Source organism: Schistocerca serialis, chromosome 5 (assembly GCF_023864345.2).
Source record: "Schistocerca serialis cubense isolate TAMUIC-IGC-003099 chromosome 5, iqSchSeri2.2, whole genome shotgun sequence".
In the NCBI taxonomy this organism is placed as follows: Eukaryota; Metazoa; Arthropoda; class Insecta; order Orthoptera; family Acrididae; genus Schistocerca; species Schistocerca serialis.
Genome location: NC_064642.1, coordinates 230,687,330 through 230,714,406, shown reverse-complemented (window position 1 = coordinate 230,714,406; position 27,077 = coordinate 230,687,330). Strand labels below are relative to the sequence as shown.

Below are 27,077 nucleotides of genomic sequence, written 5' to 3'. Positions count from 1 at the left end.
GCTGAGGTGGTTGAAAAGGGTGGGGACGGGTGATACTTGTACTCTACTTGGAAATCAACGAAGATATGGAAAATTGTCGTCCCCTGGTTTCCAATTCGTATATACAGGGTGGGACAAATAAAAGTGGCCCAGACGAGTGTGCATGATTGGACATGAATTTGTGGCAGCGTTAATGGAGGAGGAAAAGACCTGCAATTACTTTCAACAGGATGGAGGAACTGCCCATACAGCCGTCAGAACTTTGGAACACATTTACACAGTCTTTATTCCTGACAGAGTTTATAGCGGAGGTCAGACTCGTCATGGCCCTAGCTGGCCACCCAGGTCACTTGAACTGTCAGTTTGCGATTACTTTTTGTGTGGAGCCCTGAGGTCTAAGCTGTATTGCAACAACCCTCACAGTCTTCAAGAACTGCAGCAGAACGATCCGAATGAGACTACAGCAATTTCAGCAGTCCAGCTTGGACCCAACTTCAGCAACTTCCTGGAATTGGAATTTATGGTAAGGACTATGGGACCAAACTGCTGATGTCCTCAGTCCCCAGGCTTACGCACTACTTAATCTAACTTAAACTAACTTACGCTAAGGACAACATAAGCACTCACATTCGAAGGAGGAGCAACTTCCTGATAAAATCCCAAAAGTGCCAAGAGATGAATGGTAGTCACTTCCAACATCTTCTATGGTCAGATCAGTATTGTATTTCCTTTCCTCTGCTGTATTTCATTGTACCCTGGAACTCTATTCTCCGCACCACTTTTATTTGCCCCACCTTGTATTATTCAGGCTAGTTGGGGTACCTGCAGAGCGAGAAAAATGACGATACTTCTCCCTAGTGTGACCCAGACACGAGCAGAATGTCAGTCGGTACACGTTAAACAATGGAAAATTCGCGAAAGCTTTGAAAGAAACTTCATTGCATGACTCGAGCCAGCGGCCTCTGAGATACAAACCCGCCCATATGGGAGGAGAGAGAGAACAATTGTATGTATTTTTCCGGATGGAAGAATGCTTAAAAACTTTATAATTGACTATTTTGGATAAACATAGCCGTCATGTATCCTACCTGAGACTTGTCGGACATTCAAGTTCATTTAACTGAGAGAGTGTTAAGCCGCTCAGCTTCAGTTGTCTCCTTAGGGACCATTGTGAGTGTCCCTACGACTATATCCTATCCCCCCTTCCACCCAAACATTTTCCCGAAGTGACGCTCCCTTAATTCCTAATTATGTTTCCTATCAACCAACTCCTTCTTTTAAACAAGTTATACTATAAATTTCTTTTACCTTCCAATTCGAATCAGTACCTTCTCATTTGTTATTTGATCTAGCCATCCAATGTTTAGCATTCTTTTGTAGCACCATGCAACAAAACGTCTATTTTTTTCTAGTCCGAAGTGCTTATCGTCCACGTTTCGCGTCCGTAAAAGGCTAGGATTCATTTTGTATATTTTCTACTTCGGTCATTACCGGTCTTTTGCTACGTAAACAACAAAACTCATCTACCACTTTGGCATCACATTCCGTATTCTGATTTCTTCAGAATCACATGATTTAATTAGATCACATTCCGTCGTCTGCTTCACTTTTTTTAATATTAATCTTATAATCTCTTTTCAAGACACTATTCATTCCATTCAACTACCGGCCCAAGTCCTTTGCTTTCTCTGATTTAATTACAATACCATTAACAAGTCTCAAAATTTTTATTTCTTCTCTCTGAACTTTATTTCCCTCTCTGAATTTCCTTTGCTGACTGCTTAATGAACAGGTCGAATAACATCGTGGATGGGCTACAATCCTTTCTCATTCTGTCTTCAACCACTGGAAGTGCTTCTTCCAATGAAGAAACAATAACCGAAATATTAGTTCTAAGAACACGACATGTAGTTTACCTTCGCTTTCTTACAGGCACAAGAACAGAAATTTGTCACTCACATTCTAATGCCCACTTGTTCAGTTCATTCACGAAGTCTGCAGGCATCTTCATATTCTCGTCCCTGATAGCGAGCATTCTGAAAAAGTGAAGATCAAAGATAATGAAGACCTCGCCTAGTAAAGCGCTGTTACTCTATTCCTAGGACTCGTGTCACCAAATACCCTCACCTGTCGGTGAAGTCCTGGGCGACCTGGTTGATGGACGGGATATACAGTTTGGTGGAACGCGGTTGCATCATGGGCTGGTTCACTCTCTTCCTAAATTCGTACCACTGCTCCCCCTGACTGCAACAAGACCACACCACACTGTTCGTGACAATATGAACCCCATCTGAAATAACGGAGATCATCATGACTCTAAAACGTAATATTCGTATTGGGTGGACAATATCTCGCATAACACACTAAAATGTTGTGGGGCTATAATAAGTTATGTTCTTAGTACATATGAAATTCATGATCAACTCAGGGTGATATCCCAGATAAACTGAAATATGTCATTATTAGACCTCTCTATGAAAAGTGTGATACAGTAGACGTCAATAACATATGACCATTGACACGCCTTACTCCTTCTAACCTTTCTGGGAAGGTAATGTACTCCAGAGCCCGTCAAACACCTGTCTAGTAATGGGGTCTTTAGCCAGTCACAGTTTGAACATCAAAACGGCCGTATTACTAAGTCAGCTATTCATAAATTTAATGAGCACATAATAAAAACCTTAAATGATAAACTATCAACAAGTGGGGATCTTCTGTGACTTATTGAAAACTTTGCAGAGGGTCAGTCATAATACACTCCTGGAAATTGAAATAAGAACACCGTGAATTCATTGTCCCAGGAAGGGGAAACTTTATTGACACATTCCTGGGGTCAGATACATCACATGATCACACTGACAGACCCACAGGCACATAGACACAGGCAACAGAGCATGCACAATGTCGGCACTAGTACAGTGTATATCCACCTTTCGCAGCAATGCAGGCTGCTATTCTCCCATGGAGACGATCGTAGAGATGCTGGATGTAGTCCTGTGGAACGGCTTGCCATGCCATTTCCACCTGGCGCCTCAGTTGGACCACCGTTCGTGCTGGACGTGCAGACCGCGTGAGACGACGCTTCATCCAGTCCCAAACATGCTCAATGAGGGACAGATCCGGAGATCTTGCTGGCCAGGGTAGTTGACTTACACCTTCTAGAGCACGTTGGGTGGCACGGGATACATGCGGACGTGCATTGTCCTGTTGGAACAGCAAGTTCCCTTGCCGGTCTAGGAATGGTAGAACGATGGGTTCGATGACGGTTTGGATGTACCGTGCACTATTCAGTGTCCCCTCGACGATCACCAGTGGTGTACGGCCAGTGTAGGAGATCGCTCCCCACACCATGATGCCGGGTGTTGGCCCTGTGTGCCTCGGTCGTATGCAGTCCTGATTGTGGCGCTCACCTGCACGGCGCCAAACACGCATACGACCATCATTGGCACCAAGGCAGAAGCGGCTTTCATCGCTGTAGACGACACGTCTCCATTCGTCCCTCCATTCACGCCTGTCGCGACACCGCTGGAGGCGGGCTGCACGATGTTGGGGCGTGAGCGGAAGACGGCCTAACGGTGTGCGGGACCGTAGCCCAGCTTCATGGAGACGGTTGCGAATGGTCCTCGCCGATACCCCAGGAGCAACAGTGTCCCTAATTTGCTGGGAAGTGGCGGTGCGGTCCCCTACGGCACTGCGTAGGATCCTACGGTCTTGGCGTGCATCCGTGCGTCGCTGCGGTCCGGTCCCAGGTCGACGGGCACGTGCACCTTCCGCCGACCACTGGCGACAACATCGATGTACTGTGGAGACCTCACGCCCCACGTGTTGAGCAATTCGGCGGTACGTCCACCCGGCCTCCCGCATGCCCACTATACGCCTTCGCTCAAAGTCCGTCAACTGCACATACGGTTCACGTCCACGCTGTCGCGGCCTGCTACCAGTGTTAAAGACTGCGATGGAGCTCCGTATGCCACGGCAAACTGGCTGACACTGACGGCGGCGGTGCACAAATGCTGCGCAGCTAGCGCCATTCGACGGCCAACACCGCGGTTCCTGGTGTGTCCGCTGTGCCGTGCGTGTGATCATTGCTTGTACAGCCCTCTCGGAGTGTCCGGAGCAAGTATGGTGGGTCTGACACACCGGTGTCAATGTGTTCTTTTTTCCATTTCCAGGAGTGTATTATGTTAGAGAAGTAAAGTTTTTACGGAATATGTAGTTCAGAAAATGCCTGGCTTAGTTCTTATTTCAGAAATAAGGCTATCTGAGAAATACAAAGAGGGACATCACATCATTTGCATCGGAAGGATTTACAATGGACGTCCAAGCGAGTTGCCGCCGTTGTTAGCACAGTGGACTCGCATTCGGGAGGACGACGGTTCAAACCTGCGCCCGGCCACCCTCATTTAGGTTTTCCTTGATTTTCCTTAATCGTTTCAGGTAAATGCCAGGACAGTTCCTGTGAAGGGGCACGGTCGATTTTCTTCGCCAAATGTGTGTTAATGTTCAAATGTGTTTGAAATCTTATGGGACTTAACTGCTAAGGTCATCAGTCCCTAAGCTTACACACTACTTAACCTACATTATCCTAAGGACAAACACGCACACCCATGCCCGAGGGAGGACTGGAACCTCCGCCGGGACCAGCCGCATAGTCCGTGACTGCAGCGCCTTAGACCGCTCGGCTAATCCTATGACGGCGCCTTCCTTCGCCGTACTTCCCTAATCCGATGGGACGATGAGCTCGCTGTTCAGTCCCCCCCCCCCTCCCCGCCCCCCCCCCCCCCCCGAATCAGCCAACCAACCAACAGTGGACATCCCACATGGTTCGATAATTGGTCCGCTACTGTTCTTGCTTTATATTATACAAATGGACTAGCTTTAAACTTTGACATCCAGTTTTGCACTATCAGAAATATTCCACCTTCTATTAACCTAATGTACCAACAAGAAATAATAAACACAGTAGAAAATTTACGATCTTAATTGTGCACATTGATGAAAACTAAAACAGGAAAAAACATATTGTATACTTGCTAAAGAGTTAGTTTGAGTTACATCTTCGATAAGAATAATTGCCAACTTTTAGGGTATAGAAGTCAATGAGTTATCGTATTTTGCATTTTTCATTCACTGATGTCTTATGGGATAATATTCTAGGTAACTCCTCACTTACGCAAAAAGCATTAACTGCACAGAAGAAAGTAATCAGAATTATGTGTGAATTCAGACATGTACATCTTGCAGGTATCTCTTTACGTAGCTTCACAATTAATTTACACATTTTTGAAATTTATTATCAATAATTTACCTAAGTTTGAGAGTAACAAAAATGCTGATGAAGGAAAAAATGATCTGCATTACCCTTCAATGAATCTAACTTTGATACGGAAAGAAGTGATATATGCACTATTAAACGTTTTGACAATCTATCCATGAAATAAAATATCTGACAGGTAGCAAAAGTGCTTTCAAATGTAGACTAAGCATGTTTCTTCTTGACAACGTCTCCTATACCATAGAAGAATTATTGAGTGGAATCACTTAGTTAATAAAAAGAAATCTAGAAAACCTGTAAATGGCCAGCATGTAGACAAGCTTCTTGACAACTCCTTCTATACCTCAGAGGAAGTCTTAAGGAGAAACAATTAGGTAATAAAAGAAACAAAAAAAATCCGAAGACCTGTGGATGTCCAGCATGTAACCATATAAATATCACTTTTATTTTTTTTAGTTGTATATAAATATTCTATGTTTGCTCCACTAACACATTCCACATAATAACGTTTACCGTGAATTTGATCTATGGAACAAGTAACTATCACATCAATATCGTTTTACTGCAGGAAGCGAATCATGGTCTATGGGGAAGCACGAAAAGATTAGAACCAAAGTGACTGAGAAGCAGTATTACAAAAGGATGCCCAAGAAACGAGGAGATTTTTCGTAGCATCGACGAGTACGAGTAGCTCGATCGCTGACCGACCTCTGGTAAGACAAGGGACATTCAGTGACAGAATTCGCGAGGCCACTCGTCCTTTTGTTTCGCTAATCTGCAGGCATTACTATTTGTTACACAGCGTAAGATGCAAGGAGACCACGTACTGCCAACAACATACTGTCAACTCACATTTTTAGCTTTCTACCTATGTGAAGTCGAAAACTATCCGAGCATTGTCAAAATGTTTTAGATAATGTGTGAGACTGTATTGCTGCTTATTAATTTATCTATGATGTTCATCTGTCGTGTTCAGTGAACTAACGAAACAACGCTATGAAGAAAGCATTCTGCTAATACACATGAGGTACAACTTATCACGATAACAATACGACAAAAGTCTTATTTTTTTAATAAAACGAAGTTATTCCAATTCATCACGAATATTAACAAGACAGTACGCATCTTCGGCCCCGAAACGGTCATGCCTACAGTCATACTGTGTTGGTTCAAATGTCTCTGAGCACTATGGGACTTAACATCTGAGGTCATCAGTCTCTTAGAACTTAGAACTACTTAAACCTAAATAACCTAAGGACATCACACACATCCATGCCCGTGGCAGGATTCGAACAATACGACCGTGGCGGTCGCGCGGTTCCAGACTGAAGCGCCTAGAACCGCTCGGCCACAACGGCCGGCCACATACTGTGTCACAGGACTACTACGAAAGTATGAAAATATAGCAGAGCAGATAGGTACGTTAAGGATATTGAAATAAATAAGGGAAATAACGTAACTGGCCTGTCACTAACCAGACTGTCCACTTTCGTTGGGTAATACGTGAATTCAAGGAAGGACACTCCTTTACCACTCGATGAATGTTTATTAAGGGTATTGTAACTGTTTTGGTGTCGCAAATGAGGACTGTGCACGTTCTTCTAGATTTTTCGCTGGATTCGCCAACTGGCATCCAAACTGTCACATTCCAAATTAACCAGACCTCGGGCTAAGTTACAGGTCAGTCTGTCGCTACAGTCAGGTTATTTGCTTTCAAATTCGTTTGCCTCTCTAACTCACAGCCAAACTATTATATTCCAACCTAAGGTAAACCTCCGGCTATGATTCAAGTCTGTCACCACAACCAATTTTTGCTTCCATATTCGATGGCTCCATCATCTCACAAACAGACTGTACCTCCCATCCTTAATTAGGTGTCAGGCTAAGCATCGTATCATTCGGTCACCGCAACGAAGTTTTTTAGTTGCGTATTCCTTTATTAAAGCCACTCCATGCACTGTCGTCGAAAAGAATCATTCCTTACTCATCAATCAATAGACTCAAAAATTGCGAAAATCCATGAGAAATATTACTTTATACATCTTCGCCAGGGTAGCTAGGACATGGTCGTTAACCTTACTTAATTCACGTGATTGCCCAACCACAGTGGACAAGGTCGTGAATGACCGACTAAAAAAGGTTTTTCCCGTATTTACTGCATTGTTCACAGCAAGTTCATAACGAAATTCAGTCAACAAATTACGAACGCTGATGAACAAAGACTGAGGCATTTTTTTCCTTTAGCTTCCATCATATTTTCTTATCTGTATCATGAATATTTGAAAGGAGCGGGTTTTTATGTATAATGTCAATAGGTGGTAGCACTCTCGTACAGGTAAGTTGAAAGTAATGCTCTATCTTGCAGACGCTCTTTGCATTTCGCATACTACACAGTGACAGTGATGAGAGGAGCAATACGGTGTAATAAAAATGTGTGTCCACTTAAACCACACGATCACTGAAACTTTCGAAAAGCACCTCGTTGAACAGTGTTTAGGTGCTTCAAGGACTTCAAAGAAGGCCGACTTGTCTTTCCTGTGCAAAGTGGACATGGTGTTTCTGCTGTGATAGTGATCACATTTTTGGATTGTCATGGAATGATTTACCAGCACGCAGTTCCTGCTCACATTGCTTCACGGCAGCGTACTATACATCAATGCTGGCTAAACTAAGGAAGCATATTGCAAGGAGAGTATCAGTAGTTTCTCAGACTGGGTGGCAACTTCACCATGACAATGTGCGGCTTTACATCGCAAATCAAATCGTGCAGTTACTGGCTCAGTTCGATATTACATGTGTACCGCATCTGCCTTAGATCCCTGATCTTGCTTCCTGTGATTTTATTTATTCTAGTCACTAAAGGCAAAGCTTCAGAACATTTGATATGAGAACTCTGACGCAGTGCCGAAGAAAAGAAGGGCGATTTTCAAGGACCTAACAAAGAATGACCTACACGACGTTTTAGAGGACTGACAGAGACTATATAAAAAGTGGATGCAGGTAGGAGAGGAGTACTTTGAAAAAGGTCATGTAAACATTGAAATGGAGTAATAAACATCTGAGAAGAAAATTAATCTGAGTCTTCGTTGATCAGCTCTCATATTCAGTGCTACAATAAGATCAATAAATCGTTTAATGACAAAAAATTAAAAATTATCATGGAAGATTGCCTAGCGTGCAATTCTCCAAAGTTTTCACCTTTAGAATTACACGGTACTGAGTCAAGCTAGCGAGGAAACTGATGGCAGTGAGGTTTCCTTAAGATTTCTTTACCAATCGCCGAGTTGCCTGGTTGTAGCTCTGTCACAGAAGAGGTAAAAACATTGGCTTCAGCAAGAATGGAACTGACAGCTAATGCAGTCATCCCTTTGAAGGGCAAACATCTTATTGCTGAGTTAACTGGGAACTGTAACAAACATCATTATCTTGTTGTCCCAAAGACGGACAACAGACAAGTAATTTGCAACATAAAAGACGAGATTAGCTGTATTTTTGCTTGGAACAAGCTACCTAAACTCAGGAACACAAATTTGCTAGCTGTAAGTCATCAGTTAAGTGAGAACCATTTAACATTTTTTACCAGACTCACGAGAAAATATCAAATGGATATAGCGGGATAATTCTAAGTCACTTTCGGAAGTAAATCGACAGTAACAATGGAGGGAAGATTAGGAAGGGTTTAACATCCCATCGACGTCGAAGTCAACGAGGAAAACCTAAATCTCGATGGCCGAACGCGAATTTCAACAGCCGTCCTACCGAATGCGAGTCAAATGAAAATATAATTGTGCAAAAAACTGTCAAAGGTGAAATCTCCCGTGTAAAAGTGTTAGAACGAGCCATTCCCACAGACGAATGTAGATGTGTATTTAGTTCTGTAAAAGAATGAGGAGCAGCCATCATCACAGCTTTCGGCAATTTTTTTGAGATTTTGCTAAGAGGCTATAACTTACGAAGCAGAGGTAGTGTTTGAAAGCGGAGGTAGTGTTTCGAAATTTAGATGTAGACAGGAAGCAGACTACAAAAAGTATTACACTCTTGGGAACTATCATACAGAACGTACTAACGCTCACTAGAGTTATGAACAGATAAAGTTAGGTGACAGTGTACCGATTATTTAACAAATTGTGACATGTGAAATATGTGCAGTGACCATCATTTCATTTGTATACTAGACTACAAGATTTGTTATGCAAACTGTCTTTGAAATTAACACAATAACTGTACACTAGCAAGTAACGAATTATCATAGTTACTAAAAATAGATAATCCCGTACAACCGCCAACGTCTTTGCATGTGTATGTAGCCTGCTCTGACTACCAACCAATATAATACTGTCTTGCCGACTTTAACAACGCAGGCAACATAACTTTCAGAGCAGCTAGGGACTCATTCTGCATATCACCAGCAGATGAAATGAAATTAAAGTTAGCATCAAAGACCGAATTAAATTTAGCCACAAATAAAGTTACTATTTAAAGTAGAAAGCTGTTCTAAGATTCTGACAATTATCTATGAAGATTCCAGTAGCCTAGAGGCTTCGCTAGTGTGATACCACCAGGAACTAACTGAAGTGCAAACATGACCAAATGCGAATTGGTGCATAGAAATTCCAACCCATGCTCAGCTTAATGAACCTCTAATTGAAATTTCGGTTTCTCTCCATCTGCAGATCGACACGTCTATTCTTCAGACAAAGTTCGCTTTTACTGACAAAGCAGTACCGGCAGTTATGTTGTAATTGTGGTGTCACCGCCAGACACCACACTTGCTAGGTGGTAGTTTTAAATCGGCCGCGGTCCATTAGTACTTGTCGGACCCGCGTGTCGCCACTGTGTGATCGCAGACCGAGCGCCACCACAAGGCAGGTCTCGAGATATGGACTAGCACTCGACCCAGTTGTACGGACGACGTAGCTAGCGATGCACGCTGACGAAGCCTCGCTCATTTGCAGAGCAGATAGTTAGAATAGCCTTCAGCTAAGTCAATGGCTACGACCTAGCAAGGTGCCATTAGTAGCATTGCATGTATCTACAGAGTCTCACTTGTATCGTCAAGAGCGATGTACCACAAGTATGGATTAAAGTTAAGTATTCCAGAAGCTACGTACTTTTCTTTATAGCATACTTTACGTATCCTGTTTCAGACCTCACGCCCATCTGCGTGAGCTTAACGCGTGCCTTTCGGCTACTTCCGTGGCGTGGCTGTCTTGCTACGCCACAACAGTAATCATTGCAAGTAGATATGAAACCGAACGTCATTTGTAGCTTTCAAGATAGTGTGTATGAAAATATTCCTAAACGAATTGTTTTCAACTTTATAATGACCAAATGAACAAAAATTGTTATATCTTCATAATGTTTACAGTATAACTCCTGGTAACGCAGAAAATTTAAGAAAAGTTACAGAAAAACAAAAATAATTACAACTACTGAAGATTATGGCCACTCAGATAATTCCTCCTGATCTTAATTTTTGGTGTTCATGCTGCAGTTGGTGAATATGAAAACTACTCATAACTACGCTTTAGCTCTGATCTCTAGTTACAGAAACAGAAATAAATTAATTAGACAATTCGTTTGATCTAGTCGACGGCTAGCTTCTCCGTTCTTTCAAACGCAAGTACAAGGTGCTCAAGAAAAAACTCAGCTGTGGAAACGTATTATTCCTACTGTTGGACTGACACATGGCAACATCACAGTGTATGTTTGGCAACTGTGTGACCATCGATTTGCTTCCTGGAGTGACAAAGAATCATCCTGCTATATTCACTTAACATTTTCTTCTCATTTCTGAATTATTCTGAATTACGGGAAGACGCACAGGCAGCAAATTTATATTTTTGATTCCAGAAACTTGTTACAAGCATAAACTACAGCTAACCTCATCTTTCAAGTTGTGAATTATCCGTCTTATCCCCTATTGGGACTACAAGGTAGCTGTGTCTGTTACAGTTGTCCATTAGCTGAGCAGTAGACTATTTACCCTTCAAAGGTAAAACATTGCGTTAGCTGTCCGTTCCAGTCTCGCTGAAGACAAGATTTTTTCCTCTTCTGTGACAAAGCTACAAGCAGATCGGCTGTCAGTAAAGAAATCTTAAGAGAACTTTCCCCCAACAATTTTCTTCCTACCTCGATTCCATACGATGTAGGTGTAAAGGTGTAAAACTTGGAAAATTGTTCACTTGCTGAAGCCTGCTTTTTCTGTTTCTGCAGAGGTATTTATTACTTTTTGTGAACATACAATTGTACGACTGAATAATGGCACTGAGTAATTTGTTAACAGCATTTCGTTATGCAACCACCTCCACAGCTACTATTCCAGTTTCTTTCCTCCTGTGCACCGAAAAACAGTGGAGATTTTAGAGGGTTCCAGGAGAAAAATAAACTGCACATGGGAATCTATGTTCGAAACTGTCATCCACCAAGGCAACAGAGCATTGCATTCATAGGAGATAAGACCTTTCTACGCAACTGGCACGATCACCACCGGCGATCGTGCCAGTCAGTCACGATCACTGAATAACAAGTAACATTTTCGAGACGTTCTGCGTACGGTCTGTCATCATTCGAAGTCACGTTTGCTGCCAACGGGGTGCCCTAGTAGCAGGCGCCAGTGCCTAGAGTTTCGACACTGTGTAGCGTCGTTGGATGACGTTTCGAGTCACGAATTCCTGTCCTCGATTTGTTCGTCATGAAATGCTCTACAACCACTCGAAGTTTGTCGCAACATTACTGGGACACCACGCACAGGGTATTTCACAATTCCTATTGCAGGCTTCTGTAATGGGACTTTATAGATAAAGTATTGATAAGGAACCCATGGGCAGAAATGTACCGTTTGGATATAAAATAAGCTCGCAGATCATATCACTTTCAAATCTCTCGTTTTCTGCTGGACACATTCAAAGTGAGAAGAGAACGCCGTCGTCAGACGCTTTCGGCATTGTGACAACATGTACCACTTGCGTTTGAGTACAAAGGAGGCTACGAGAATTTGGTACGTTAGCAGCTAGGAAGGTTGACTGCGGTGCACCACAGACGCCGCGCGCTCTCAGCTTTTAACAGGGCGTCTTTCATCATGCAGAAGAGAACGCAGCGACAAGTACTCGCATCATTGCCCAGGCCGTGGGCTCCTGTAGAGCACAAACGTCAGAGCTCATTGTCTCCGCTGTGTGCCATGCTGGATGATGTTACAAGGCCAGGACAGCCAATCATCCAGGCTGTTGCCCCTGCTGAAACTGATGAAGAGGCTGCTGTCCCATTTCAGGAACCATGGGTTAGTCTGTCATCTCCACAGACACGCCTCCGCTGTGGTTGCATTTACAGAGCGGCTATCTGTATTTTTCAGACACTCAAACCATCCCACTTCGTTAAGGGCCATCGTTCATGAAGGGATAGGAGAGTTATTTAGCTGAACTTCCGTCCTGAATTTTCCTCCAAAATATCAGACTTCATTTAGGCAAATTCAGTTACTCGATTCAGTCAAAATATTTATGTAACTGAATTTGTCTCATGGAAATCTGATATTCTGGTGGCATAGTTCCTCTTAAAAAAAATAAAAAAATATTGATCGCTGAATTTCTTTTGTTAATAACGTTACAACAAAGCATTTCTGTTTGTTTCATGGGTTTCTGGCCACTGTTCGTCCTGGCGAAAACAGATTACAAAATCTGAGGTGGAAAAGGTTAAGCTCCCTATTGTGAGTGTGTGTGTGTGTGTGTGTGTGTGTGTGTGTGTGTGTGTGTGTATGTTTAATGGATAGAGGTATACAGGGCGAGTCGCGTAGGACTAAAATTCAAGATATCGAAACGTGGTTTTCGATCAAATGTAGTATACAGAGTGACACGTAAATTTGTTGCGTAGTTAGTACGCTAACGCTATTATCAATGGTTTGTCAAATGGAGTGATATATTTTTTTAACCGGATTGAGAAGCTTCTAAAAAGGCGAACGTAATGTTCTAATGCTTATTAATGTCATCTTCGAAACTTTTCGCAAGAGTGTCCAACTAACGTAGCTAAACTTGAAAGGCAATGCGGTCAGAACCAGCTACTGCGATGTAAACGCCGCCAGGTCTAGCTCACGTGCAATGTTCCATCGTTGTATCAAGCTTGTGCCCATGAAAGCTGTTCGCTTTAACATGAGTACGTAAATTCATCTGAAATAGTTTTCTCAAACACTTTCTGATATGCTAGAAGTTAGGAGACAGTGCCACCTAACAACAGTCATAGCAGAAACTGTACATAACGACGTATTAAGTAGGACTAAGAGCAAATGAGTTCTATTTTACTTGTTAGTAGCGTTGGCGCAATGCATCGCGGTTTGTTTCACAAGCCCCTAGTCACTATTCGCCTATCTGAAAACAAACTGCAGATGTCTTCAGTGGGTTCGATGTAATTTGAGGTGAAGACTTTGTGCACCTCAACTACACATCGGATCAAAAAAAGTCATAATTGCAATTTGTCTCGAAGGGTACATCCAGTGATATCACACTCGACTCACCACATAACCTCGAGCGTGGGTGGCGGGAGGCATCTCCGAAATCTTCAATGAGAGACCCAGTTTTTATAGGAAATTAAGATTCTACGGCAAAATCTAGATGCGTTTCGCCTGAAGCATTTTCTTCGTTTCGCCACAGGTGACCCTGTAATCGGAGGGATAAAAATGGGCACACAATCCTAATGAACGACATGCTTCTCAACGGCCTTTGATTATCTAGAGGGACGTGGAACCACCTCCGCCATGCTGCTAATTGGAAACCCCATTCGCAATGTTGTATTCCTTCGACTTTTTGAACAGGAGACTACGTGACGCGCCATCGTGACCATGCAGCGAACTACGACGTATCATAACAGACAGTACACTGCGACCGCAGTTCACTTGCAGTGCAGACGTACAACAGAGAGCGAATCTAAACATTGCATTACTTGAGCAGCGTTTATCTCCCACAAACCTATATATCATTTGGATAATAGACGCTCAAGTGGACGATGAATGTTGCAACCACAGAAGAAAAATTGAAATGCTCCTGATTTACGGAGAATGGAGGAGAAATGTATAGGCTACTGTTGCCTTATATGCCGAGCGTTTTCCAAAGAAAGCTCGCTCTCACTCTTTCTTTTAGAATGCTGTGAACGCCTGTATGTCTGAGGCAGCGTATAAGCGCCCGGCAATTACACTTCGATTCCGTCTGTAGGTAGTATAGTCACAATGCTGCATCTTCATAAATGTCCTCCATACCACGTGTCACTGCAACAATAACTTCATGGCTTCGTTTACCATAACTGGATAATGTTCTGTGAATGGGCACATCAACAAATGTGAACGACCCCCACGTTCTTGGACAAGGCACTATTTCCCGACGAGCCTAGACTCACAAACCACGGTAGCGTTAAACCTGCCTAACATGCATTACTGGAGTGTAGACAATCCCCAATGGTTGCGGCAAGTTGACAATTAACATCCTTGGTCGGTTAACGTATGGTGTGGCATCATGGGGAACAAACTCATTGGTCCGTATTTTATCGACAGCACGTTGAATGGACGACAATATCGAACGTTTTTGGAACAGGAACTATCGTTACTACTGCAGGTTGTTGCCCTGGACGTTGGACAAGGTATGTGGTTTCAGAGCGACGGCTGCCCAGCAGATTACACAATTGAAGCATGGGAGGAATTAGACCGTGTTTACACTGGTCGGTGGCTCGGCACAGATGGACCTATTAATATGTCCCCTAAGTCGCCGGATTTGGCGTCGCCGGATTTCTTTCTCTGGGTTTATTTAAAAGGTATGGTACACCAGCAAGTGCCAATAGGCCGTGACGACATGATTGACAGCATCAGAAACGCCTGTGCTGTCATTCCCGCAGATATAATTCTGTCCCATGAAAAGTGGGGCACTAAGTGTACTGATGTTGGCGGTACTACGTCTGAACACCTACTCTAATTGAAAAAGCAGAGTAGCGTTCGCCTCGAGCCATTGCCACAGTGGCGCGCCGAGTAATCCCCTGTTCGATATATCGAAGGAATACAACTTTACGAATGGGGTTTTGCTATTGGAAGTTATGAAATACTAGCCTGTCCTATCCTTGCAGCGTGGAGGTGGAGACCCACGAGCCATTGGATAATCATTGTTCATTGAGTAGCATGTCGTTATTTACATGGTGTACCCATTTCCATTTCTCCGTTTACAGCGCCATTTATAGCGAAACGAGGGAAACGTTTCAGACAAAACGTATATTCTGCCGTAGAATCTTAATCCGCAATAAAAACCGTGGTTTCCCATTGAAGATTTCAAATTTGCCCCCCAATTTGCATCGCTGGATGTCCTCCTCCGAGACAAATTGTAATTATAACATTTTTTGATACGATGTCTAGTTTTCGAGAGAGTTCAGTGTCTTCAGTTAAAATGAACACCCTATAAGAGCAGGCTGCTTCTTGCTGGTTTCCCGCCCCTGGTGTGACGTTCAGTGGTTGGACTCACGTGATAGCGACGCCCAGGACATCACCAAACCAATCCTTCCTGGTGACTCCCCGGTAGTATTTGATGGACTGCACCGTGTCGCGCACCGGCCTTGGGCCCTCATTGCGGTACACCTGAAACAGGAAACCTGTAGGCTGTTCATCGTCTGCCAATAAACTAGACTGGTGAGTGCATCAATCGCTTACCGTATTGAAATAAAAAAGCTTTAGTTTAGTCTGTCTTTATTTTTAGATAGTCAGTCGGTTTAATATTCCATGGATCACTTCCACGATAAATCCTAATACGTACAACGAGTTATTTTATATTCACATCATAAACTATTTTTTAAACATCACAAATTATTTTGGACATATGGCTACAAGATTATCACATATGTGTGTCTTTTGTAAGGCGAAGAGGTGTGAGGAGGTAGTAATTCCTACCCGCCACTTTTTACACAAACAGCAATATAAATTCTTGTACGGAGTAGAAGGAATTGTAAAGAAAAAATTTTTCAATTTATTTTCTAGTTTTACTTTGTTGTGTTTGTCAGACATATTATATCAGTCAGTAAGTGTCAAAAATTTTTGGTTGCAATATTGTGCATTCCTTTTTGTGCTAAAGACGACGTTAATGTGCTGTAATGAAAGTCATTTATTCTTCTACTCAGTTAATAAAAACAGATCGCACATTATCTTATTTATTATAATGACCAGTTTTGGCACGTTTCATCGGTCATCGTAATATTATGAGCGCTGTAAAGATATGAAAGTGTTTGTTAGTTTGGGAAGTCAGCTGTCATAACAAGAGAAGAGAAATACAGTAGTGTGATATTTGGCTGGAGCTTTACACAATGTAGACGAAAGGTCAGAAATACTACAGCGCGGCGTTTATCAATTGGCTGGAGCTGACAGTGTGGTGAACAGCTGCGTGTGATCAGAACATTAACTGCTGCTATTTACTATTCCCCCACGGGTTAAATACTGTACGAAGGCCGGCGCATTTGCTGCATTACGTCATCTACAGCCAGTAGAAACTTAACTTACGTAAAATGTATTATAATTTTGAATAAAATGTAAAAGCAATAGGAAAATTGTATGTATAGCGTTACGTAAAAACAAACTGATAAAACTGATAATACAATTGTTTAATAATCTTCTTATAAATTTATGAAAGATTTTAAAATGAACGCCAGATGATGACGACTTTTGATACTTCTAGCGTCGCCGTGTGCATGGAAATATTAACACGACGACAAATGGTAGCCAAAAATTATGCTGTAATACGCCATTGGCTTGAAGACTCTTTAAACGGCCGCGGATGATCAAAAATGAAGGTAGAGGACGCTGTTACCATGGAGACGTCGTTCAGATGGCCGTTAATAGTTAAATATGTATTTATTGGACCCTGTTGCCGTGATGATGTTGTGGTTGCAATAGCCGTTAGCTGCCGAAGACGTATGTAAGAAAGGAAGTGAGTACTATGATGAACTCCTGACATGAGTTCCTTAAAACGCTTTTTAAAGTTATGTCCGGTGTCTCCAATATATACTCTTTCGAAATCACTACTTGTCAATTCATACACCATGAGCGAGAATAACGGTCATCATTTCCAGTCGAATGCTTTAATTTATTTAGAAGGGTATTGACGGCTGGAAAGGCAATGAAGATGTTAGTATTTCTAAAAAGTCTGTTGATTTTATGGGATACTGTTTCCATGTAAATGATTTTAGAAAATGTTTGTTCTGGTGGCAATTTAGGGTTTTTTGGTTGTACTTTTTAATATAGAACATCTACAATATTTGAATCATAGTCATTAGCAATAGCGATTTGCTTCGGAATCTCTATTTTTTTCAGCTGATCAAGTGTAAGTGGAAATCTCAACATTCTGTTGAGCATTGTTAGAAAAAAGACTTTTTGTGTCTTATTGGGTGGCAAGAACTGGCATAAATGATGATGTCAGTCAGTGCTGATTTTCTCAAAATAGCATGAAAATGTTTAACGTTATTTTTAAAGGTAGCCAAATCCAGATAATTTATGGTTAATCATTTTCATGTTCGATTGTGAAAGAATTAGGTGTACATAATTCAAAGCAGTGGTCAAATTACTTAATTTCCCTTTAGACTTATTACATAATAAAAGTGTGTCATCTATGTAGCATTTGTAGTACATACTTTTCCTGAAAATTTGCCAATTATCTCTAAACAGATAATCAAGAACAGGTTGCTGTTACTTCCTTACCAAGTTGTTAAAATTATAAATCCCTTACCTAATCAGGTTTTGAGAGATCTTAAAATATTTAAAGAAGTTAGAACAAAAATAATGAAATTAAATTCCTAAATTGGCTTCAACAAGTATTGTTTAGAGTTGATGACTATAAATGAATATGCAGTAGTGAATATTGATATTAATTCCCGCGTTAGCTCCTTTGTACAACGAAACAGCAGCATCTTATGGATGAAATACGAAATTAGGGATGCCAAAAAAGGTGCTTTGAACCATATGATGTAATGTTTACATTTCTGACTCTGTAATCGAATGGCCTCCTTGTTCTTTTATATACTACTTATAGCAGTTGAAAAAATAAATTACATATGAGAATCCATTAATGAGAAACACACAAACAAAATTAACAGCCTCTCAATCATCAACCAGAAGTTCCATTTGACCCACCCCACAGACACATCAATTTTACCTGCGAGTGGTAATGGATATCCAGTTTTCGTCTTCTGATCTGATACTAGACTTCCAAGCACTTTAAGGAAAAAACATTCCAAGCTATTCAGAAAGTCACACGTGGCTGACTGGGTAGCCATAAAGACTTGTAACTGTAAAGTCAGTGGTTTGTATCTCACTAGTAATGTTTTGTTTTTACTTTTATTTAAATTCCATCTTTATTAAGGAATGAGATATTAAGTGACAAATATGAAATCAAAGCTTTTTAATAAAAATGAAATCTTTAAATTTATAATTACTTATCACATAAAATGTGAATATGCACATAACATTAAAATTTATTGTAAAAACATCGAATAGAAATGAAAAACTTCTGGGTCTTCCTCTGCTCCACAAGTACAGAACGGCGTTTCTACCATGTGAAGACTGTGAAGATGTTTACTTAAACATCTATGGTCAAATCTGAGTTTGGCTATTAAGAACGCAAAGTGCCTAGGCAATACCTTTCTATGAGATTTTGTGGAGTTGAGGACAAGCAGGTGAATTGCTGTGTACTTCTTGCTTTTTTGCCTTATACTTAACAGCACTCGGAAAATTTCAATGGCAATTGTTTCGAGTTTTTTGGAAATGGTGTCATACTGTTTTGGGATATTGACGTAAGGTACAGACCTTCTGTAAGTATGAATAAAACCTGAAAGAGCGTCTCTGAAGTATCCCTTGATGTCAGAAGTCAATCACTCTAGTTATAAGGCAAGTCCTGTTTGTGGGGCTGGGTCTTGACGGGGTACTTTCTGTCTTTCACAGGTACTACTCGTTCTGATGGGTCTCACTTTCAACATTGTGAATTCTCGATTTTCAGTGAGACGTCGCTCTCGATTATGAACAATAGATAATGGAGTCAGATCGTTACTTGCTATGGAGTGGATATGAATCACCATGGTTTTCCTAGGGGGATTTCATGTTGTTGGCTCAAGAGTGGGATCACACAAGAATTGTTCTGTTCTTCAAATTGGAGGGGAAACTCTAAGTTAGTATTACATTGAATTTCTGTATCATTTTATTGTGTACATTTTGTACTGTATTTATACTTTTAAAATATGTAGCCAAACTCAGTTTGCTTTATATTACAAACTCATTTGATTCCTCTTCCTCTCATATAACACTAAGGAACGTAAGTGGGCAAAACCTCCACGATCCCTAATAGCAGCCACAAATGAATTGTTTCATCGCTGTGAGGGCGACAATTGCAAAACTCTGCCTGAAGGACACAAGAATCGTGTTGGTTATAAATTTCGTTGTTAAACTTGAAGTAATTTTGGTATAATATTAGTTTTAGTAGTTCAGTGATTTCATGTATTTCTGTAATGTGTAGTTTTCTTTATGGTAATAGGTTGTTTTCTATTATATCATTTACTCCTCGTATGAGAATGTTGGTGTACAGATTTGTGATATCGAAGGATATTAATTTTCCTTGTTCTGTGATGTAGATGTTTTTAATGGTGTTTGCTAATTGTCGAATTTTTTATTCTAAACTGTTGCTGGTACGTGTAATACTGTGTACATAGATGATTCTCTTTTTTGCTAATTTTGTTTGTTGGGCTGTTTATGTAGTTCACTGTTGGGTTAATTGGGATTTGAGTTTTGTGGCTCTTTCACTGTCGATAAAATTTAGGTGTCTGTGGGTTCATTAACATATATTTCACTCAAAATTGTGTTACAGCTTTTTACTACTGTTTTGGTCGATGCTGCAGATTTGTTGGTGGGGTTAGCTTAATTTTGGTGATGATATTTACTTTGAAGAAACCATGCATCTTATTTGTGTAGTCATTTTCATACATTGGGACTAAACTATTCCCTTTGTCTGCTTTCAATGCTAGCGCATTTCTTGAGATAGGCTTTTGGTTTATGTTATTTAGTGTTGCGTGTTCTAATTTTATTTGGTGATTATATTTGGTATGAGTTAATGCAGTTTAAATAATGTTCTGTACAAGAACGGTTGACTGAACACTGGATAGACTTGTGTCTAATAGGATAAGGGAGACTGCTCATTGCATACAGCTCTGCAGACAAATTTCTAAATAAATTGCCTCTATTACATAACTAGAGTAAAACATAGCTTGTAAAATACGAGAGTAGGTAGGAAAATACTAAATTAATGGCATTTAGCTGTTAAAATGGCCAAACCTGAATCTCCAACGACTACCGTATCAGTATACCATTGAAAGGCCACTTACGAAACATGAAGAAATTCTGGTCTAATGAAAAGGCTATCAGTGGCATCAGAGTTAGTGTGCAGATACTCATGATGACACAAAAACTGAAATTCAGTGTTCCAAAAGAAAAAAAGTAAGGCTGAATCCCTGAAATGCTGAATCCGTGAATTTTACAAAATAAAATCCAGTAGTACTGCCTCAGTTTAATTCTCGCGCCCACACAAATATCGGAGATATTGGTATCAGAGCTGTTGAGAAACCGCTGGAAGCGCTAAAGGTGAAAGAATCTCCAGGCTTCCTTTCTGTCGTATACAATTCATAAACTGATAAATGGCAACACAGTTGGCCCCTTTTTTAACCGTAATTTTTCGTGGGTCTCAAGAACAAAAATTGCATCCAGCAGTTTGCAGGAAAACAAAGGTCACACCCATCTACAAGAAGGGTAGAAATGATCCACATATCTTTCATACTTTTTTTTCGTACGATCTGAAAATATTCTATGGTTAAATGTAATGAGGTGTTTCGAAGTGAATGACCTCCTTCATACCAACCAGCATGAATTCCGAAACAATCGAACACGTGAAAAGCCATAGCCCATGACATTCGGGAAGATGCAAATTTCTTGATATCCGAAACCCGTTTGCATAAGCCCATAACAATACTTGTTAATAAAAGTGCTATTATATGGGGAATCAAACGAATTTTGTGACTGCATGAAGGATTATTGTAAGAGAGAATGCAGCTTGGAGAGTGACCTATAGAAACAGAAAAGTGTAGTCATACTCAAGGAATATATTGTGGCACCTTTATTGTCCATGTTTGGGACATGGCAGACAATATTCTACTTTATAATTTCATGAAGCAGTATCTAGTCAGGAATTTAAACTGCAAACCCGTACGCAATGTTCCCTTAGGGACCGCGAAGACAAGGTTACACTAATTACAGGACACCCAGAGCCGTCTAAGCCATCATTCTTCTCGTGAGCCATACGCAAATGGAGTGGAAAGAATCTATGACAGTACAAAATATTCTGTGCCATGTACTTCACAGTGTTCTACAGGGGACAGATTTATACACTGATGTAGACTGCCCTCTAGCGAGACGGACATGGCATTATTAAGGCGACTTTACAGAAGGCGGAATTGATGGATGAGTACCTTTCACATCAAGTTACTCGCTTACTTCTATGTAGTTAATATATGTCCAGAGAGATAAGTACAGCTTGCAGCACCACTTTCAGCCAACGATGTACTTTCAGTGACTTGCTGACAATGATGTATGCCTGCTTGTCGTTGTTTCGCCACGTTCATTTGATGCAGTTATCTATTCCTGCTCCTCTTTATTTCATCTTACCTACTACTCTCCACTTAGCAACGTTTCTTCCCAATATTCTCACATCTAGGCCTTTTCGGTTCATTTCTGGGATGGTTCAAAAATGGCTCTGAGCACTATGGGACTTAACATCTGAGGTCAGCAGTCCCATAGAACTTAGAACTACTTAAACCTAACTAACCTAAGGACATCACACACGTCCATGCCCGAGGCAGGATTCGAACCTGTGACGTAGCGGTCGCGCGGTTCCAGACTGAAGCGCCTAGAACCGCTTGGCCACACCGGCCGGCTTTTCTGGGATGTATGAGTACTTTCTCGCATATCTCTCTGGCATGAACGTTCTCTATGTACCTGCTGCGTATCTTCTTTATCTCTCTGCGATGAACCTTCTGTATGTCTCTGATGTGTATGTTTTATGTTTTTCTGGCGCATACCTTCTCTACATCTCTGTTTATTTACCTCTGACTGTCCCTGGTATGTATTTTCTCAATATCTGTGAGATGTACCTTTCCCGCCTCTCTCGTGCGTATCTCTGCTATGTACCTTCTGTATCTCTCTGGAATGAACCTTCCCTGCGTCTTTGCTATGTACTTTCATATTTCGATGGAATGTACGGTCTCTACATTTCTGTTTATATCTGGTGTGTATCTAGTACGTACTTCCTCCATGTTCGTTGTGTGTACCTTCTGAACATTTCTTACGCGTACCTTCTCTATACAGGGAGATCAGAAACAGTCTGAAAAGTTTGTAAGGGTGTTGCAGGGTGGGTTGGACTAAGAAATAATTGTTAAGAAAAAAATTTGATATGTTGCTCCGTTTCCGAATTAATTAGCACTGGATTTATCCTATCAAGCCGTTGCGTGCGCTAATTCGAGCTGTCCGCCAAACACCGTTAGTGTCAATTGTTCCCATAGCGTAGATCGGAGCGCACGAGACTGCTTAGTCTTTGGGTCGGGTTCGATCCTCACCACCGTCCGATGCCAAATTTTTGTATCGCCCTCTTGCTCGACTTTAGGAAATCAAACGAAAGACACGTTGACGAGATCGTCCTTGGCGGGATGATTGAATTTGCGTGCGCAATAGCCGGATTGGCTAACTTCAGTGCTAATTAACTAGGAAACAGCACACGTATCGAATTTTTTTCAAAACAGTTATTTCTCAGTACAACCCAACGTGCAACAACTGTGCAAAATTTTCAGACTGTTTCTGACCACCCCGCATATCTCACATGTACCTTCTCTATATCTCTTGTATATACCCTCTCCGCGTCTCTCGTATGTATCTGCTATATTTCGATGCTACGCATCCTCTCTACATCTCTGGTACGAACCTTCTCTACGTCGTTGGCGTTGAAGCAGAAGACCATCGGTGGCCTCCCTGGGAGGCCCACCAGCTTGGCGATGTCCCCGTACTGCTGGTGCATTTGGAACATCATCTCGGCCATGTCCGTCGTCTTGTAGTCTCCTGCAAGTAAACGAGCAATTCCGGAAATCTAAAATTTTTGAGTATGCTTTAAAATTTCGACTGGCTAATCTAAGATGAAGGTAAGCAACGTATATAGGGAGCGTCTTATAAGACGTAACACTTTTTTCATTTGGTGAATGATTTAAAATATCATAAAAAACATTTTCGGGAAAACAGTAGTACGCCCTGTTGCAAGTAACTTTGTTATAGGTTTAATGTTATTAACCGTTGTATTAACCGAGATACTGGAACCAGTGCGAAAATTTTCAATGAAACGGTATATTCTTTAACGACATTCGAAAACCCTTGAGAAGACGAATATAGTGATATTACGCTTGCTATGCTGGCGTCGAAATAATTCAAAAAAGTGTCTAAGACAAGTGTTAAAATTCGGAGGCAAGGCAGCCAGATTCCGCTATGCAGACTAAAGAGCGGTGTAGTTTTCTACTGGCACGTAATAATGGCGGAGCCTAGCATAATAACCCCGCACTGGTGGTCTTCACACCACAACAGAGGATTCTTGCCGCTCGATATCAGGACGTTTCTCAGATTACTTTGCTAATTATCTCGAAGCCAAAATTAACAACTGTTGTGTTATTGTGCTTGTATTTCTGTGAGCATTGGAATGCTGCTATAAGAATACAGTGCTCCATGTAAGCCTGTGCTTAGGAAAATATCTGTATAAAGTTACGTACCAATCGGACCTCTCGCATCCGTACGGCTTAAATTTACATAAACTGACGGTATTTTGACTATTTATAACGTCAACCAAACTAGTTTTATTTATTTAAAGTTTACATTTAGAAACACAATTTTTATACTTTTATTGGTGAATTCTTAAGGAAATACAGTTTATTCTCACTCTACATCAAGTGTTCTTATAGTATAATTCTCATAGCAAATTTGCGTAGAGTCCACAGAAACTAGCAGACTGTTTTGAGCATACACGTTTGGTGCACTTATGCGTGTAATATGATCTTTTCTATCTTTCTTCGCTACACAATATGCCCATTTTCTCCATTTCTTAGCTAGATCTTACGCTGCCCTTCCAAGATCCGGTGCTACTAATGAATTCCTTGACTTCTTACCTCTGCTAGTTGCTTTCACAAATTGACGACGAAAGTACGACGGCTCATTTTTTTTATTGATAGTCAGTTTCATTCAAATTACGTGTGTATTCGTTAGACGTACGTCGACGACGTTCAAGAGAACCACCAACGGACAGCACCTTGTTTTTCTCTTCGTACTGTAGCATCGCATCTTCTGGTCCACGGTGTCAAAGCCCCGTTTTGTGGTACTGTATGTCATTATAACTTCAGGCTTCATTTATTCTGATGCAGATACTGTTGCCTGGTCATGAAGAGAGCTGATAACGGCAACAACTTTGTTTTTTTTTGTAAGTCTGAAAGCTTTCGTGGCCCTTGTCACTGAAGTTAAAATCTTCTGGTTATCAGGCCGCGTCATGTTTCTTAGGGACGTAAGAGGCTTTCATCGAACCTGTTTGAAAACAAAATAATGTGAAGTATACCTGACGCCCTTTAGGTGTAGTAAAATCAGCAGGCAGTTAACCTTTTTTCCGGATAGTACCTATCAGATCTTTCGGCAACAAATAATGAACTAAATCGAGATCTGTAAAATAAATTAAGTCCATAATTTTCAACTTCAGTCACCAGGATTTTCACAACATCCTCTCCAAGATGCAAGGCTCTGATTTCTTCCTCTTTCCTCACCTTCAGCTTCCAGCAACAGCTTGTTACACTGTCATAAATTGACCAGAACTTTATTCCGAATCTACCAGATTCAGATGGCATGTTTGTCGAAATGGACTGCGACTTGGAAACGTGACCAACTGTTCATGGACATGTACCATCCTGGAATGTGAACATCCTTCAGGGTACTTTCCCACATCTCAAAAACTTCTGTGATTGATCTGTTGACCTATGATCACATCGCGCAGCTGCGTTGTCAGAGCACATCACCCTCAGAATAACATGTAAGCGGTTGAAAGACATAACTTCATTGTACAGCGGTCGGCCGTTCTCAACATTCCAAAGCTGACTGATGTCTTCACTTCTAGACTCTCAAACGTCAGTCAGAACCAGAACACCAAGAAACTTTTCATGTTACAGAAATCTATATTCATCCAGTCCTTGCAAACGATTCAACCTTCCTTGTTGGTCCACTTTCTCAATAAGGGGTACACGAAAGAACAACATGAAACAAGACTCTTCTTTATCACAGATCCTAATCGAATATATTGTAAGTCCCTAGTCTTCTTTCAATACATTAAATTCGGTCTGTCTACCAAAAATTCCAGCCTGAGGGGCTGTAGCCATATTTCGTTCCCATTACATGAAAACAATAAGTCACATTCAGCAGAATTTGCTTTAAACTGTTCTTCTCCTTTGTCGTAATGGGATTCTTCGTGGTCATCATCACCTTCGCCTTGTTCTGAGCTTTCAGCGACCTTTACGTCGTTATCATCATCATTGGAAATTTCAAATCCAATAGGTGGGTCTTCAGAATCAGCGAACTGCTCAATCAGTTCCCCTACCTCCTCATCTGATAGTCCCTTTCTCCGTAATATTTTCAGTTTGTACAATAGACAACTGTTACGAAACAGTGCACCACAATAAGCATATGCTTGTTACGAGAAGAACTGTTGAACACTGAAAAAAGACCAAAGTGAATCAACAATAACAAGTGATTTATCAGGCTTGCGCAGACAATCATCTAGTTGTTTATAAACTGCTTCCAACCGCACGGGTTCGCGATGTCCATATAGGAAGAAACGTGAACCAACACACAACACAAAGCCATAGGTTCATCTTTATAATGTGTGTACATGTGTGCTTGTGAGTATTTGTTTCACGTGTGGACTGTACACGACCATACCGTCTGCAGTTGAGAAGGCTGTGTGAAACAACTATTCACCTTCGAGAGAGGTGCGCATTGTGACATAGTCAAGCCCAGAACAGTGTGTTCCGTTCTAGAAAACATGATCCTGAATTGCAAGTACATCCACATTGTAACTGTGACTGACATGAAGAGGTTCAAATATCATATATATTTTAAGTCACCTCACCTCTTCGGTGTTTTAACGTTTCCAAAATAATATTGGTCAATTTCGCTACCTGTTTCTACACATCAACAGCTGCTAGAACAGTAATAAACCAGTAAACCTCTTATTCTTTAAGCAATCGAACTCCCACGTATGAAACAGCTCTTTACAAGTGAGTTAATTTGTTAAATATTTCTCGTTAAGCATGTAAGAGAGAAAAAAATCTGGAAAAGGCCTGAAATAATGTTTGAAATTTGTTGGTGGTCGCTTAGTGCTCACATTGTCAAACACTGGATGCGTATGATGTGTGTGATTTGTGCTCCGTTTTAAGCAAAAGCTGGTTTTTCCAGCATCTAATTGATTATGGTGTCATATCTCCTGAACCTGTCCGTAGCTAGGAAGAGGAGGTATTCAGACAGTTTTACTTTGCATACATGCAATAGATACAACCAACTGTCAGAGTTGAGTGGAGAGGAGCCTCGTGTAGCCGTAGATGTAGATAACTTGCAGCAGTCCTCAGCAATTAGGAGGCCTAGGTTAGTTGCAAAGTCTAGCAGAAAGAAGGTTCTGCTGCTAGGTAGTTCCCACGGTAGAGCTGTGGGCCAGCAGTTGCA

General features: G+C 41.2%; 1 protein-coding gene across 2 annotated transcripts in view; it reads right to left on the bottom strand.

Moving 5' to 3' along the window:
* Positions 1-27,077, bottom strand: part of LOC126481539 (probable cytochrome P450 301a1, mitochondrial) — a 138,103-nt gene that overhangs the window by 62,062 nt on the left and 48,964 nt on the right. Inside the window, exons 3-6 of one of the 2 annotated variants that reach the window (XM_050105353.1) lie at positions 23,269-23,402; positions 15,739-15,851; positions 2,107-2,223; positions 1,939-2,015 (exon numbers count right to left, since the gene is read on the bottom strand). In XM_050105353.1, coding sequence (XP_049961310.1) covers positions 1,939-2,015; positions 2,107-2,223; positions 15,739-15,851; positions 23,269-23,402 — 441 coding nt within the window. The remainder of the gene's footprint in view (positions 1-1,938; positions 2,016-2,106; positions 2,224-15,738; positions 15,852-23,268; positions 23,403-27,077) is intronic. The other variant, XM_050105354.1, reaches the window with a different exon arrangement.